This window comes from Carcharhinus amblyrhynchos, chromosome 12 (genome assembly GCF_965287045.1).
Source record: "Carcharhinus amblyrhynchos chromosome 12, sCarAmb.v2.hapA, whole genome shotgun sequence".
Taxonomy (NCBI): Eukaryota; Metazoa; Chordata; class Chondrichthyes; order Carcharhiniformes; family Carcharhinidae; genus Carcharhinus; species Carcharhinus amblyrhynchos.
In genome coordinates this window covers 55538828-55555502 of record NC_137335.1, presented here as the reverse complement: position 1 = coordinate 55555502, position 16675 = coordinate 55538828, and the positions used below count along the sequence as shown (strand labels likewise).

Genomic DNA, 16675 nt, shown 5'->3' with positions numbered 1-16675 from the left:
CTTGGATGCAGGATCCTCTTTTTGTGAGGACCTGGCCCGATTTATTGGAATGCGAATGACATTTTCTAAATAAGACTTTTGATTCAAGGTCAGTCCTGACTTATTCTGCTTAATATCTAATCCTAAATAGTTATAGGCCCCTGAAGCCTAACTTCCAATCTTGAATTTCTCTATTTTACTCATCACCCATTTCAATGTGCATCATAAAGATGCCTGCTTGTCTCTCCTAATGGTACCAATGTAACATTGCTGTGTGCTTTTAACTGAATATATCCATTTTCAGCTGAATGGACCTAACTGAGAACTACCACACCGTTGATAAGAACAAAAGAACATAAGAAATAGGAGCAGGAGTAGGCCATCTAGCCCTTCGAGCCTGCCCCGCCATTCAATAAGATCATGGCTGATCTGTCGTGGCTCAGTTCCACTTTCCCGCCCTCTCCCCATAACCCTTAATCCCCTCTCTTATCAAAAACCCATCAACCCGCGTCTTAAAAATATTTAGCGAGGCAGCCTCCACCACTTCAACGGGCAGAGAATTCCAGAGATTCACCACCCTTTGAGTGAAGAAGTTCCTCCTCAACTCCGTTCTAAACCGCCCCCCTTTTTATCTTGAGGCTGTGCCCCCTAGTCCTACTGTCTTTTTTGAGCGGGAAGAGTCTCTCCACCTCTATCCTATCCATCCCATTCATCATCTTATACGTCTCAATGAGATCTCCCCTCATTCTTCTAAACTCTAACGAGTACAAGCCTAGTTTATTCATCCTCTCCTCATAGCTCAACCCCCTCAACTCCGGTATCAGCCTAGTAAACCTCCTCTGCACTCCCTCCAAGGCCAAAATATCTTTGCGCAGGTGCGGCCTCACCAATGCCCTATACAGCCGCAGCAAGACCTCCCTACTTTTATATTCAATCCCCCTCGCTATGAAGGCCAGCATCCCATTTGCCTTCCTGACCACCTGCTGCACCTGCAAGCTGGGTTTTTGCGACTCATGCACAAGGACCCCGAGGTCCCTCTGCACCGTCGCCTGCTGCAGTTTTTCGCCACGTAAGTAATAAACGTAAGTTGATGCATCGCTCAATCCATAAGCACATATGTTTAACTGCCACAGTTTTTCTTCTATATTACCAGCTTCTTTAGGTGGTTTTTATTAGTGTCACAAGTAGGCTTACATTAACACTGCAGTAAGTTCATAAGAACATAAGAAATAGGAGCAGGAGTAGGTCATCTAGCCCCTCGAGCCTGCCCCGCCATTCAATAAGATCATGGCTGATCTGTCGTGGCTCAGTTCCACTTTCCCGCTTTCCCGCCGGTGCCTGTTTGCGTACACTGATCGAGAATTTAGCATGGCCAATATACCGAACCAGCACGTCTTTTTGGACTGTGGGAGGAAACTGGAGCACCTGGAGGAAACCCACACAGACACCGGGAGAATGGGTCACTGTCTGCACAATCTGGGAATCGAACCAAGGCCTCTGGTGCTGTGAGGCAGCAGTGCCACCCTGCTGTCCATACTTGAATTCCCCGGAATATATTGCTAAAAGAGTTAAGAAAATCTTCAAGCTCACTTTTCCTGCAGTGGGGAAATCCTCTTGATCTCTAAATCTCTCTTTGAAATTGAGCCACTAGTTTAGCTTTAACCTTATACGTGCCATCTGGAAATACCTTTACTCTGCACAACTACCTGTGAAATACCAAATGGAATGCAGCCAGTCATATTACTGAGTGTGCAGCAAATTCCTTCCAAATGTCCAACTTCTTTATTACCTTATCTTCTAATTTGTTAGTAGTCATTAAAACACCTTGAACATGAGGATTGCTGCTTCTCATTGCATTCCTAGCCTGTTCTGTGGTACTTTTCAAATTATGACCTCATTCACCCTCCTATCTCTTTCTAGATTACTGCTGCATGATCTTTCCTTTCTATGATGCGTCCTCTGAGTCCCTATTGCAGGCTCTTGATCTTTTCCTACGGCTGTGATCTTTTCAGTCCACGTTGAATTCGCCCTGTTTTCTGGCCTTCCGTTTCTTTACCTCATTTGGCCAATCCAAATCCTTCTGTCCCTCGTGTTGTACATTTCAGCAAATGTTTATATTTGCCAGTGGCGTTTCCTGCCCTTCCTATAATGGTAAAATCCTTCCATCTACTGGTTTCCACTAGTATATATGGTTTCATCTTTTGATATAAACAGTTTATCCTGCACTTCAGTATCACTTCTTCGTTCATAGTCAGTCAGCTCTTTATGTCCAACATATGTATAGAGAGTGCATGATACTTCTTCACTTTGTATTACCTGTTCAGATTCTGTAACTGTATAATAAGTGCCAATTAACCTTGAGGAATGTATCCTAACAATTTAATTGGCATGTTGTAAAATTATTGTGTTTGCATCACTGTCTCTCACCTTACCTGGACCTTTCTGCTCTTTTTCTGCCCCTCTCTTGTGATGTGCCATGTCCTTGGATAAACATTTATTGTTAATGGTCTTTATGTGGTGCTGTAAGGCTTGCTAAATTTTTTCTGCAACTTCAGTTGTGGTGAATGCCCTGAATGCAAGGAAAAGGGCATTTAAGTAGTCAGAAAAAAATGAACCAATTGTCCCTTCCAAGGGCAAGGGATGATCCCACATCGCAAAGGATTTTTGGATTTCTTCCATAAAGTATTTGATAGGGACTGTGTCGTTTCTTCCCACCACCCCCCACCCCAGCCATTTGAAGTAAATTCTATGCATGGATTGCCTGTGCCAGCACAGATGTTGGTTTACATTTGTTGGTCAGCTAAGATTTTATGAAGCATCTCATCAATTATTGCATGATTTCTTTCACAAACACATTACTCGAGGGAATTTTCATTCCCTCCCCCCTCCACCCCTATAGTCAGTTTGGAATTTAACCGGTGCTCCCAGACCAGTTACTATCCATTTTCTTTCCATTAGCTTGTTCACAATTTTATCTTTATTATATATTACTGTTGGCAGACTGAATCTAGCTGCCATATCTATGAAGCCACAGAGAAAAATGTTTTCATCTTTACCCCATACCTTGAAGTTCATTGCATTAATTAAAGTCTCTAGCTAATGGAGGATTTGCTTTTTTTTTTACATGTATCACGTTTCTTAGTGATTTCTTCGAGAAGTTTAGTACTTATCTTCCATTTCCCCTGTGTATATTCTTCTCTGGAATAACCATCCATTTTTCTAAATTTATCAAAATTTGACCATGCATTTAACAGGTCAACTTTCTTATAAATTTTGCCCTTAAATTTTAAGAGGATATCTGAACTTTCCTCTGTTTAAATGATGAGCTTTTATTTCTGCACTTGATCCTGTTTCTGGTGGAAAGCAAAAGTTCGAAGGCCATACCTTGCCTTTTCTTTGGTAAGGACTTAAACTGTGTCCATTTATCCATTTCATTTTTCCATTAGTCATAAGGTTCAGCTTCACAGAACAACAGTGGAAATCATATCCTGATAGTTCACACTTGGTTTCAGCCATATTTCTCCAAAGCAAATCTAATTAGTCAAAGTCTTAGCGGTTTACAGCATGGAAATAGGTGCTTTGGCCCAATTACAACCTCGGGGAATCTGGTGAAGGGACACTGGTCTCTGAGGAGTTATTTCAGCTACCGATATTAACAGAATCCAAGCCGGTTGCTGAAATCAAAACCAAGGGTTTATTTGAAAGATTTTGTTCTACCTCAACACTCTCGTGCATCCAGTGTCCCAGCTGTTCTGTATCTATATGTTCAAAGTACTTAATTTAACAATGTCTTTCATATGTGTATGTTAACAGAAGAATTAACACTCTATTAACCATCACCAGACCAGCAAAGCAAAAAGGAGGAAGATGGATGACATAATTGTTTAATAATGATCCACACATTAACAACCTGCAAGAATTACAAAAGCCAAGCACATTGGTTTGAGCCAAGTGTCTCATTTAGTGAGGCCCTTGGACGAACCTTTGTCAACTTTGAAACCGTGACAAATTCCTCCAAAAAGTGGAGTCGACTTGTATGCCACGTGTAAAAGTGAATTGCTGGTTTGGGCGGTTGTTATCTTAATATGTCAAAAATACAGTAAGTCTGATTAAATTAAGGTGACAGTTTATTGAATAGCTTAACTGTATGAAGATACTTTTGGCCACGGATCCAAAACATTTTAAAACTTGCCAAATTAATTGTCTTTGGGATCTGACAGAGTTCATCAAATTCATTCTAAGTCACTTTAGAACATAGAACACTACAGCGCAGAACAGGCCCTTCGGCCCACGATGTTGCGCCGACCAGTTAAAAAAACAATGACCCACTAACCTAAACCAATCCCTTTTCATCCATAAACCTATCCACGGATCTCTTAAACGTCCCCAAACTAGGCGCATTTACAACTGCAGCAGGCAGGGCATTCCAATCCCTCACCACCCTCTGGGTAAAGAACCTACCCCTGACATCCGTCCTGTAACTACCCCCCCCTTAATTTAAAGCCATGCCCCCTCGTGCTAGCTTTCTCCATCCGAGGAAAAAGGCTATCACTATCCACCCTATCTAAACCTCTAATCATCTTATATGTTTCAATAAGATCCCCTCTTAGCCGCCGCCTTTCTAGCGAAAACAACCCCAAATCCCTCAGTCTCTCCTCATAGGACCTCCCCTCCATACCAGGCAACATCCTGGTAAACCTTCTCTGCACCCTCTCCAAAGCCTCCACATCCTTCCTGTAATGTGGGGACCAGAACTGCACACAGTACTCCAAGTGCGGCCGCACCAGAGTTGTGTACAGTTGCAACATGACGCTGTGACTCCTAAATTCAATCCCCCTACCAATAAACGCCAAGACACCGTATGCCTTCTTAACAACCTTATCTACTTGATTCCCAACTTTCAGGGATCTATGTACACATACACCTAGATCCCTCTGTTCATCCACACTATTCAAAGTCCTCCCGTTAGCCCTATACTCGACACATCTGTTATTCCTACCAAAGTGAATTACCTCACACTTCTCCGCATTAAACTCCATCCGCCACCTCTCGGCCCAGCTCTGCAACCTGTCTAAGTCTCCCTGCAAACTGTGACACCCTTCCTCACAATCTACCACACCTCTGACTTTGGTGTCATCAGCAAATTTACTAATCCACCCAGCTATACCCTCATCCAGATCATTAATAAAAATCACAAACAGCAGTGGCCCCAAAACAGATCCCTGAGGCACACCACTCGTAACCGAACTCCATGACGAATATTTACCATCAACCACCACCCTTTGTCTCCTATCTGCTAGCCAATTCCTGATCCAATTTCCTAGATTACCCTCAATCCCATACATCTGCATTTTCTGCAGAAACCTACCATGGTGAACCTTATCAAACGCCTTACTAAAATCCATATATACCACGTCAACTGCCTTACCCCCATCCACCTCTTTGGTCACTTTCTCAAAAAAACTCAATAAGGTTAGTAAGGCACGACCTACCCGCTACAAAACCATGCTGACTATCTCCAATCAATTCATTACTCTCCAAATAACTATAAATCCTATCCCTAATAATTTTTTCTAAAACCTTGCCCACAACAGAAGTAAGACTCACCGGTCTATAATTCCCTGGGAAGTCTCTGTTCCCCTTCTTAAACAATGGGACAACATTCGCTATCCTCCAATCTTCCGGTACTATACCAGAGACCAACGATGACCTGAAGATCAGAGCCAGAGGCTCTGCAATCACCTCTCTTGCCTGCCAGAGAATCCAAGGGTAAATCCCATCCAGACTAGGGGACTTATCTATTTTCAAACCCTCAAGAATATCCAGCACATCCCCCTTATCAACTGCAATACTTGTCTATTTTACACCCCTGCAACCCAGTGTCCTCCTCAGCTATATTCATGTCCCCCTGAGTGAACACCGAAGAGAAATATTGGTTCAATGCCTCTCCAATCTCTTCCGGTTCCCCACACAACTTCCCTCTGCTGTCTGTAACTGGCCCTAATCTTGCCCTAACCAACCTTCTGTTCTTGACATACCTATAGAACGCCTTAGGATTCTCCTTAATCCTATCAGCCAAAGTCTTCTCATGTCCTCTTTCAGCCCTTCTTAACTCACTCTTCAACTCCCTCCTAGCCAATCTAAAGCTTTCTAGTGCACTACCTGAGCCCTCGAGTCTCATCCGAACATAAGCCTCCTTTTTCTTTTTAACCAACGAATCAACTTTTTTAGTGCACCACGGTTCCGTAGCCCTACCAATTCCTCCTTGCCTGACAGGGACATACCTATCATGGACTCGCAGTAGCTGCTCCTTGAAAAAACTCCACATTTCGGACGTTCCCAGTCCCTGTAATCTCCTAGTCCAACCTATGCTTCCTAATTCTCTCCTAATAGCCTCATAATTACCCTTCCCCCAGCTAAAACTACTGACCCCAGGTTCATGCCTATCCCTTTCCATCACTAAGGTGAACGTAACCGAATTGTGGTCACTATCACCAAAATGCACACCAACTTCCAAGTCTAGCACCTGGTCTGGCTCATTTCCCAGCACCAAATCCAATATAGCCTCACCTCTAGTTGGCCTATCTACGTACTGAGTCAAAAAACCTTCCTGCACGCTTTGTACAAAAACTGACCCCTCTAACGAGCTAGAGCTATAGCAATTCCAATCAATATTAGTAAAGTTAACGTCCCCCATAACAATCACCCTATTACTTTCACTCCTAACCAGGATCGTCTCCGCAATCCTTTCCTCAACCTCTCTAGAACTTTTAGGAGGTCTATAAAAGACTCCCAACAGGGTGACCTCTCCTCTCCTATTTCTAATCTCCGCCCATACTACCTCAACAGACAAGTCCTCATCAAACTTCCTCTCTGACACTGTGATACAGTCCTTGACTAATAATGCTACCCCTCCCCCCCTTCTACCTCCTTCTCTACTCCGACTAAAGCATTTGAACCCCGGGACCTGCAACAACCATTCCTGACCCTGCTCTATCCATGTCTCTGAAATGGCCACAACATCAAAGTCCCAGGTACTGATCCACGCTGCAAGTTCATCCACTTTATTGCGAATACTCCTCGCATTAAAGTATACGCATTTCAAACCCTGCTCCACCCCACCCCCACGATGCCTTGCATTGCAGTCCCCATCTATGCCCCCCTCACTTTCACCCCCTCTACTTAGGATCCCACCCCCCCTCCGAATCAGTTTGCACGGGCATTATCCCAAGTTTCTATTCTGCATCAGATTTGGCACTTTCAGATCTGGAATTGCCCCTCTACAAGCACCTCTGCTAATGTGACGTAATGGGCACTTGTGTTTTTGCTGCTGTCTGATAAATCACTGGAAACTGTTCATTTTGGTATTGAGGTGTTTTGGTGATACTTTGAGCCATCGTGGTCCTCTGTTGCATCACTAGATCTTTTGTTCTGTAAAGTGGCTATACTGACTGGCTCTGAAATCTTTGCTGAACGCTGACAGACTTAAGTACATATCTATGCATTGCATTTCTGGTGATGAGGACCCATTTTGATTCACAAGTTAAGGCCAGTGGCTAGACCTTGCTGTTATGGTCTTCGGCATCTTCTTTATGGCGCACTCTTCTTCCATTCTTTTCACTAGCACCAAATTCTCTTGCTGCAAAACTTGATTTACGAGGTAGCACATGTTATGACTTTCTGCTTGAAACCAGCTTTATATTTCATTTGTTTGCTGGAAGACTCATTTCTCTTCTCCATGCTACGTCTGTTCTGTGTACGTAAATTAAACTTTCATGCATCTTTGCAATGCAACCTGTATTGCCTGCTTGATGCTTTTACATCCAGTAAGTAATTTGTGAGCTGATAAAATTGAGGCTGACTACTAATGCAAGTATAGTACATCGTGGCTGAAAGGGCAGTCGACGTATGTGTCAACTGTATGTAAAAACGTGATTTTTGAGGCTGAGAAAAATGGAGTTGTCTTGTATACTGTGATCTATGGTACTTGAGGGCAACTTGTGAAATGTTAGGCAGAAGTGGAGCTGGTGATTTTATGTGAAGAAATAAGTATTTTTTTTTGTTCACAAAATCTGGAACTCTGGCATTCAATGGTGCCTTGGGTGATTGCATATGAGATCAGGGTATGGAACTAAGTATGGATCAGCATTATGAAGCCTCTGAATTTGGAGTTAGCTGGCTGTAGCATCAGCATAGAAGATGTGTATTCAGTTAAGGGGGTTAGAAGTCCAGATGGATGTTTTGGAATCTTGAAGCTGTTTTTTAATATTCTTCTGCTTGTAAAGTTTTTTTTCAATTACATTGTCATTATATTTTATTGTGTGTGTGTGTGTGTGTGCGTGTGTGTGTGCGGTGAAATGGATAAGAACTTTAATGGGGGCTGGTTCCTGAAGAATATTTGTGTTGTGTTAGCATTTTTCTGCTAACATTTTTTTGACAATGTGGCTGGGGAGAAAAGTCATCATATATTGGTAAATTAAGCGTAATGAAAACAACCTATTAAAAAGGGATAGGGGGAAAGCAAATTAATTGCTGAACAATTGACAAAAATGCAATATTGAATTAATAGGTCACTGTCTAAATGATTTATAACTATATATTTTTATCAACAGGAAGTCATCTTTGGGAGAAACAGTTGAGCCAGAACAAGATACCAACTCATGTTCAACGTTGGTATAACTTTCTCAGCTCACAGGATGCATTTCAAACTGTGTATAAAAAATGGGCAATAGTAACTCCACAGAATATAGCGGTAAGAATGCGGCTTCCTAAAATTTTGTGTAACTAGTTGAATTAGTGGTACAACTTGAGTTGTCTAACCATAAAGGCCACACGGAGATTGTTAGCTGTCATCTTACCAGAATTAAAATGTGTCTATTGTATTATCCTCACTGTATTCTATCCTCTTTGTAATATTTTAAGTATTCCCCTTTACAGGAATTTCTTGTTTTGCTGAACTCCAATTTTAATTGGCTGTCTAATTTCAGTAATATTAAAGCTGTGCCCATCCAGCCTTGCATTTTGTATAGAAAACATGCAATATTAATGCAGCAGTATAGGATTACAGAAAAGGCTTGTGAGCCTGGGAATGGGACTGGATACCAAGCCTCCACTGTATTGTCCACAGACCCTGGTTAAATCTGTGGTTCATCACATGGGGCTGAGTTTTTATATGCCCCTGGCAAATGTTTATACCATATGATCCCAATACCCTTGTGTCCACTCCTGAGTTGTCCCCATTGTGTGGGAGGTGGGCAGGTGCTGAAATTGGCAGCTTGTCTGTTGTATTTTCATAAATAATCAGGGGTCACTAGGCTCATTATCAACTAATTGGCTCTGCTATTCTGCCAATGCTGTAATGCTCTAGGCAAGTGACATGAGTGGGAAGGTTTAAAAAAAAATTCTGATGTTTAAAATGACAGCTTGGAAAGGGTGGAGTGGGGGTGGAGGGGGGTTGCTTTTCAGGGGCCGCACTTCGCCGATTGTGCGGAAGTTCACCTTCCTTTTTATCTGCTCCCTCTGTTAAATCCACTCCCTCTCCCTATCCTCCTGTGTCTGTCCAAACCTTCCCTGCTTAAGACCGTACATCCTCTTGGGATCCATGAGCTTTGATCTTTTCCTGTCACCCTGGAAGCTGTGACTGGAACTGATGGAACTGCTAGCCTACCGGATTGGCCAGCAGTTTGAGGGCTGGATTTCCACCCAGATGAATGGTGGAAGTCCCGCTTGACCCTCATCAGCATGCCCCATAGTGCTTTATGACTGCAGAGAGATGGGCATAGAACATGTCAGTCCCAAGCAGATGTTGTTTGTATCAGGACATGCTGTCTACCTTCCACACCACTACCCCCATTATTCAGCCCATGGTGTGTTTCCAATATAAACAGTGCTCCTACGAGAAGTAAGTTCCCCAGAGCTTGGAAGGGAAAGTTAAATGGGAAAGTTGCCCTGGATTTTTCTCCAATGACTTCCAAATGGCTAGGTTCAAAACAGCCATCTGTTTTTAACCTGTTGTTTTGGTCAGAAAGGCACATGGCAATGGGATGTGTCAGCAAAGAAAGAAAAGTAATAAATTGCAAAAGAAGTCACTTGCCAATTTGATACTTGTTTTTTGCGCCAGTAAATTGATAGAGAGGCCAGGTGAGCATTGCCCAAATTGATTTGGACAAGTCCGAATTAAAGTGCCACTTTCACGGCCATACGTTTTGTGGGATCAATACTTCACAGCGCAAGAAAAGATGCACGTGACCTTGAATGCAGTGCTCTGTAGCTTGAATGATTTTTGTTGTTATTAAGTTTTAGTTGGGTAGGCAAACTTTATTTTTAATATAAACAGTTTTTAATTAATGTTCTTCAAACAAATATTTGACTTTGTTTTGTACTTCATTATTCTTGCAGATGAATGAGAAGAAAGAAGATCGTGGAAAATTTGTCGAACTGCCCGGTGCAGAAATTGGGAAAGTGGTAGTAAGATTTCCACCTGAAGCCAGTGGGTGGGTTAATGGATTTAAGTGTTCTATTCATTTAGAAATGCTGTTTCATATAAATGCAGTGAAAGGAGTTTACATGTAACTCATGTTGGGCCATCTGCCTCTAGTTTGTAATTATTGGAGTTGCAAATCACCTGGAAGATGTCTGTGCAAAAAATATTACAAAAGAGAGAAATCAGAATATTAAAATGTGAACTGCTGGTGAAGTATTATCATGAAAGGAGAATAGTAATCTTTAAAATAGTGATTATGAGGAGGAAGAAATGCACTTCAGAATTAGTACCCTGAAATGGAAGAATAATACCTTCCCATATCACCAGGGAGGGACTTGATATTTTGAATTGAGGCAAAAGCTGTTTAATACTCAGACTTCTGGCTGGGAAAGCTGGAATGATATATCCTTCCAGGTTCAAATGGAGTTTGTAGAATGTTTACCGTACTCCTGAATGCACATCTTACTTTCATTTTTCTCTTGTCTCCGCTCGCGCACTCTCCAAGCTCACCTTGTCCATGATACCCAACCTCAACCCTACTCCCAACAAACCCCTAACAATCCAACCTCCACTCCATGTCCCCATATCATTCATAACTTTCTCTCTAAATTGGACATTATTGCCCTGCTCCTTCGGGGGTAAAAATCCTTTACTCCACTGCTCTTTCAAACTGCTACCCCATCTACAGCCTCCCTCTCTGCCCTCAGAACCTCATTTCCATTTCAAATGGGTACCTCTTTATTTTTAATGGTGACCCCTAGTTCTCGATTCTCCCATAAGATGAAACATCATTTCCATATCCATCCTGTCATGATCTTGTGTTTCAGTCAAGTTACTTTTTATCATTTTAAACTCCAGATACAAGCCTAGCCTGTCCAACTTTTCGTCGTAAGACAACCCACCCATCCTGGGTATTAGCCTAGTAATTCGCCTTTGAACTGCTTCTGATACATATACATCCTTGAGTAACGTGATCCATACTGTACGCTACACTCCAGATGTGGTCTCACTGGTGCTGTGTATAACTGAAGCATTGTCTCTCTTTTTGTGTTCAATTTGCCTTACAATAAATTTGCTTTCCTAATTACTGTATACTACCCTTTTGTGATTCAAGCACTAGGGCATCCAATCTCTCTGCATCATAGAGCGCTACAATCTCTCACCATTTAGCTAATATGCTTTTTCATTATTCTGCCAAAATTGAAACATGTTTTCCCACACTGTATTCCAAGTAATGCTACCTTTTGCCATAGCTTTCATTTCTGGCTGATTGAATTTTGGTAAAGTACTTGACTTGTTTTTTGTTGTTGCTACTTGGCCATCTAAATACAAATTAAATCAAGTTTTTAAAAATTATACATGTTGTGGTATAGTAGCTGAGTTTTAAAAAAAATGCAGTACTGTTATTGAAGTGCATTTGTTTGTTTAATTTGTTTTAATTTCAGTTATTTACACATTGGACATGCCAAGGCTGCACTCCTGAATCAACACTATCAAGTGAGCTTTAAGGGGAAACTCATCATGAGGTTTGACGACACCAATCCAGAAAAGGAAAAAGAAGACTTTGAGAAGGTTGTTATTGGAATGCATTTAATAAACAAATCTATGCCTAGATATAACTGATGATCACTCATTTTGACAATCAAATATCAAAGAACAAAAAAAATTACAGTACAAGAACAGGCCCTTTGGCCCTCCAAGTCTGCACCAACCATGCTGCCCGACTTAACTAAAACCCCCTTCCCTTCCGGGGACTGTATCCCTCTATTCCCATCCTATTCGTGTATTTGTCAAGGTGCCCCTTAAAAGTCAGTACCGTATTTGCTCCCATTACTTCCCCTGGCAACGAGTTCCAGGCATCCATTACACTGTGTAATAAAAAAAAACTGCTTCGTACATTTCCTTTAACCCTTGCCCTTGCAACTTAAACCTATTCCCCCTAGTAATTGACCCTTCCACCCTGGGAAAAAGTTTCTGACTATCCACTTTGTCCATGCCTCTCAATCTTGTAGACTTCTATCAGGTCTCCCCTCAAGGTCCGTTGCTCCAGTGAGAATAAACCAGGTTTCTCCAACCTCTCCTCATAGCCAATGCCCTCCATACCGGGCAACATCCTGGTAAATCTTTTCTGTACCCTCTCCAAAGCCTCCACACCCTTATGCTATTGTGGTGACCAGAATTGAACATTATATATTCCACATGTGGCCTAACTAATGTTCTATAAAGCTGCAACATGACTTGCCTATTTTTAAACTCAATAGCCTGGCTGATGAAGGCAAGCATGCCGTGTGCCTCCTTGATACTTCTCCACCAGCATTGCCACTTTCAGTAACCTTTGTACCTGAACACCCAGATCCCTTTGCCTACCAATACTCTTAACGGTTCTGCCATTTACTGTATATTTCCTATCTGTATTAGACCTTCCAAAATGCATTACCTCACATCTGTCCAGATTAAACTCCATCTGTCATCTTTCCGTCCAAGTCTCCAACTGATCTATATCCTGCTGTATCCTCTGATGGTCCTCACCGCTTTCCGCAAATGTACTAATCTTTGTGTCATCCACAAACTTACTAATCAATCCAGTTACATTTTCCTCCAAATCAATAACATACATATAACAGCAAAGTCAGTTGAATATGAAACTTGTTTGTTTAGTATTCAGATAATTTGAATTAATTTAAAGTGAATTTTTCTGGATTTAATAGGTTCTATATTTTGAAGTCATACTGGATTAGATAGCTTTTTAAATAGTTTAGATTATTTATCTTTGTTACAGATAACACATTGCTAAGTGAGCTAAAATCTCACGCCCAAAATTACATCTGATAGATCACAACATGGAAATAGTCCAGGATAAATAATCGGTCAAAGTCCATTGAAACTGTAAATTCTGCCACTCAAATGTTTTGCTAATTATTGTTTGATCATTCTAGGTTAAGAGCATAAAATAGTGGACTGTGCTGCAGCTTGAATTTCAAAAATGTTGTATTATATATTGGGAGAAAACCTCATATTACCCCATTCTAGCTTTAATCTCCCTCAAATAATTGAGGAACTTGAAAGCCTTATAACCTTCTTTGAAATTTTACTGACTAGTATAATGTATAAGCCTCTCAAATCACAGATTTCTAGAGAAATGAGTAATCTAGAATTTTTCTCAACCTGTATTCGGAATTAAGTTGAAGCTTGTTGCATGGCATTTTTACAAAGGAATTGAATTGTATTAACATTCGCTGCTTTCTGTAGGTTATACTGGAAGATGTTTCAATGCTACAGATCAAACCTGATCAATTCACCTACACTTCAGATCACTTTAATACTATAATGCAATATGCTGAAAAAATGATTAGAGATGGAAAAGCTTACGTAGATGACACACCTCCAGATCAAATGAAACAAGAACGGGAACAAAGGATCGAGTCTAAACACAGGGTGAACTGTGAGTGCCATTAAAATTTTGCTTGGTGATATCCTTGATTAACAGCTATCAAACCTTTATTCACTCTTCTCACCTGTCCTACAGGTCCAAAAATGATTCATGCTATGGTACCGTTCTCACACTTTGCCTTTAATACTACTTGTTTTGTGTGCTTAATTTTCTTGACTGCAGTAGGCATTTTGAGTTCCATTTTGTTATCCTTCACTTCCTTCTACAGTTTCTGACAAAAGTTGTTGAACAGCATTCGTGAATAAGAATTTTGATTTGCCCTGGTGGCTATGAGATGGATTGTGCTACAATTGCTTAATTATGGGCAGGGCTGAGATCAGAGCTGGGAATTTTGAGATGCGCCTGGCTCCATACCACACAATGCTGTGTGATTGGTGGTTCAGTGGTAGAATTCTTCTCTGCCATGCAGGAGACTAGGGTTTCATTCCTGGCCAATGCAAAGCCCTTTCTTATGTGTGGCTCAGTGGTTAGCACTGCTGCCTCACGGTGCCAGGGTCCTGGGTTCGATTCCTGGCTTAGGTCACTCTGTGTGGAGTTTGCACATTCTCCCCATGTCTGCGTGTATTTCCTCCAGGTGCTCGGGTTTCCTCCCACAGTCCGAAAGATGTGCTGGTTAGATGCTTTGGCCATGCTAAATTCTCCATCAGTATACCCAAACAGGCGCCAGAATGTGGCTACTAGGGAATTTTCACAGCAACTTCATTGTAAAGTTTAATGTAAGCCTGTTTGTGACACCAATAAATAAATTTTAAAACTTTAATAGTTACTTCTTTTGCTTAATAGCTTTTCTTCTGAATTGTCAGCTGTTTTTAAAAAGATAGCACCAAAATAACATAACGTGATGTTTGTTAAGAAAGTATTTTCCTGAAGAGAATTTAAGTGCATTCTAGATTGGTAAGAGATGCAAAGTGACAAAACCCAGCTTGCAGGTGGTCAGGAAGGCGAATGGGATGCTGGCCTTCATCGCGAGGGGGATTGAATATAAAAGTAGGGAGGTCTTGCTGCGGCTGTATAGGGCATTGGTGAGGCCGCAGCTGGAGTACTGTGTGCAGTTTTGGGCGCCGTACTTACGCAAGGATATTTTGGCCTTGGAGGGAGTGCAGAGGAGGTTTACTAGGCTGATGCCGGAGTTGAGGGGGTTGAGCTATGAGGAGAGGCTGAATAAATTAGGCTTGTACTCGTTAGAGTGTAGAAGAATGAGGGGAGATCTCATTGAGACGTATAAGATGATGAATGGGATGGATAGGATAGAGGTGGAGAGACTCTTCCTGCTCAGAAAGGATAGCAGGACTAGGGGGCACAGCCTCAAGATAAAGGGGGGGCAGTTTAGAACAGAGTTGAGGAGGAACTTCTTCACTCAAAGGGTGGTGAATCTCTGGAATTCTCTGCCCGTTGAAGTGGTGGAGGCTACCTCGCTAAATATTTTTAAGACGTGGGTTGATGGGTTTTTGATAAGAGAGGGGATTAAGGGTTATGGGGAGAGGGCGGGAATGTGGAACTGAGCCACGACAGATCAGCCATGATCTTATTGAATAGTGGGGCAGGCTCGAAGGGCTAGTTGGCCTACTCCTCCTATTTCTTATGTAATACCTGAAACCCTGCCAGAATTAACTTGCTATTATACCTTGCAGTGCTCATGCATTCTCCGGTGATATTTAAATGGAAAAAGCTTGGAGATGATAATGAAGGAAGAATTTCTATTTTATTTAATTGTGAGTTCTTTAATATTAAACTTCGTAGATTTAAATTCCTAATGTTTGACTCTGCATGCAATATATTTTCTGCAGCTGTACAGCAGAACCTGCAAATGTGGGAAGAGATGAAGAGTGGAACGACGTATGGGCAAACCTGCTGTTTACGAGCAAAGATTGACATGGCTTCCAATAATGGTTGTCTCAGGGATCCCACAGTCTACAGATGCAAGAACATGCCACATCCTCGGACAGGCCTCAAATACAAGTGAAGTATATCAGTCATGTTTAGGTTTTGCAACTATCATCCTAGAATATAAAACTTGTTGGAATTTTAAGTCTTTTAAAAACAAAATCAGACCCCTGTAATTGAGACTCAACACTGCTGTGGTGTCAGGAGGCATATGCAGGTGCGTTCAGCCCAGCATTGATGTAGATCTACTGAAGGTGCATACCTACTACCTATTATTGCACCATGGAGCCTCCATTTCAGCTCCTCAGCAGCCTACAATCATAGCAGTGCTGCTAACTGCATATTAAGACTTTCATATTGAAGTGTGAAATTGTTAACACCCCAGTCTATACGACCAAGTTGTGCCTAATCTAACTACTTCAGCGTCCATCAGGCAATTGGAAAGTTAATATTTAGAATCTGGACAAGTAGAGGTCAAGGAAATATTTAGCAGGAAGGCGATGGCCTATTGGTATTATCGCTAGACTTTTAATCCAGAAATTCAGCTAATGTGCTAGGGACCCAGGTTCAAAACCCATCGTGGCAGATGGTGGAATTTGAATTCAATAAAAAAAAATCTGGAATTAAGAATCTACTGACGTCCATTAAACCATTGTCAGTTGTCGGGAAAAACCCATCTGGTTCACTAATGTCCTTTAGGGAAGGAAATCTGCCATCCTTATCTGGTCTGGCTTACATGTGACTCCAGAGCCACAGCGATGTGGTTGACTCAGCTGCCCTCCAAAGATAACGAGGGATGGGCAGTAAATGCTAGCCAGCGATGCCCATGTCCCACGATTGAATCAAAAAAAAAGAGTCTCTGACTTCAGGCAAACATA

General features: G+C 41.7%; 1 protein-coding gene across 2 annotated transcripts in view; it reads left to right on the top strand.

Annotated features, from left to right (window-relative positions):
• The window catches only part of eprs1 (glutamyl-prolyl-tRNA synthetase 1), a 74142-nt gene that overhangs the window by 21525 nt on the left and 35942 nt on the right, over positions 1–16675 (top strand). For both annotated transcript variants that reach the window (XM_080200550.1, XM_080200549.1), the window contains exons 5-9: positions 8592–8731; positions 10378–10472; positions 11908–12034; positions 13712–13904; positions 15701–15872. In XM_080200550.1, coding sequence (XP_080056676.1) covers positions 8592–8731; positions 10378–10472; positions 11908–12034; positions 13712–13904; positions 15701–15872 — 727 coding nt within the window. The remainder of the gene's footprint in view (positions 1–8591; positions 8732–10377; positions 10473–11907; positions 12035–13711; positions 13905–15700; positions 15873–16675) is intronic.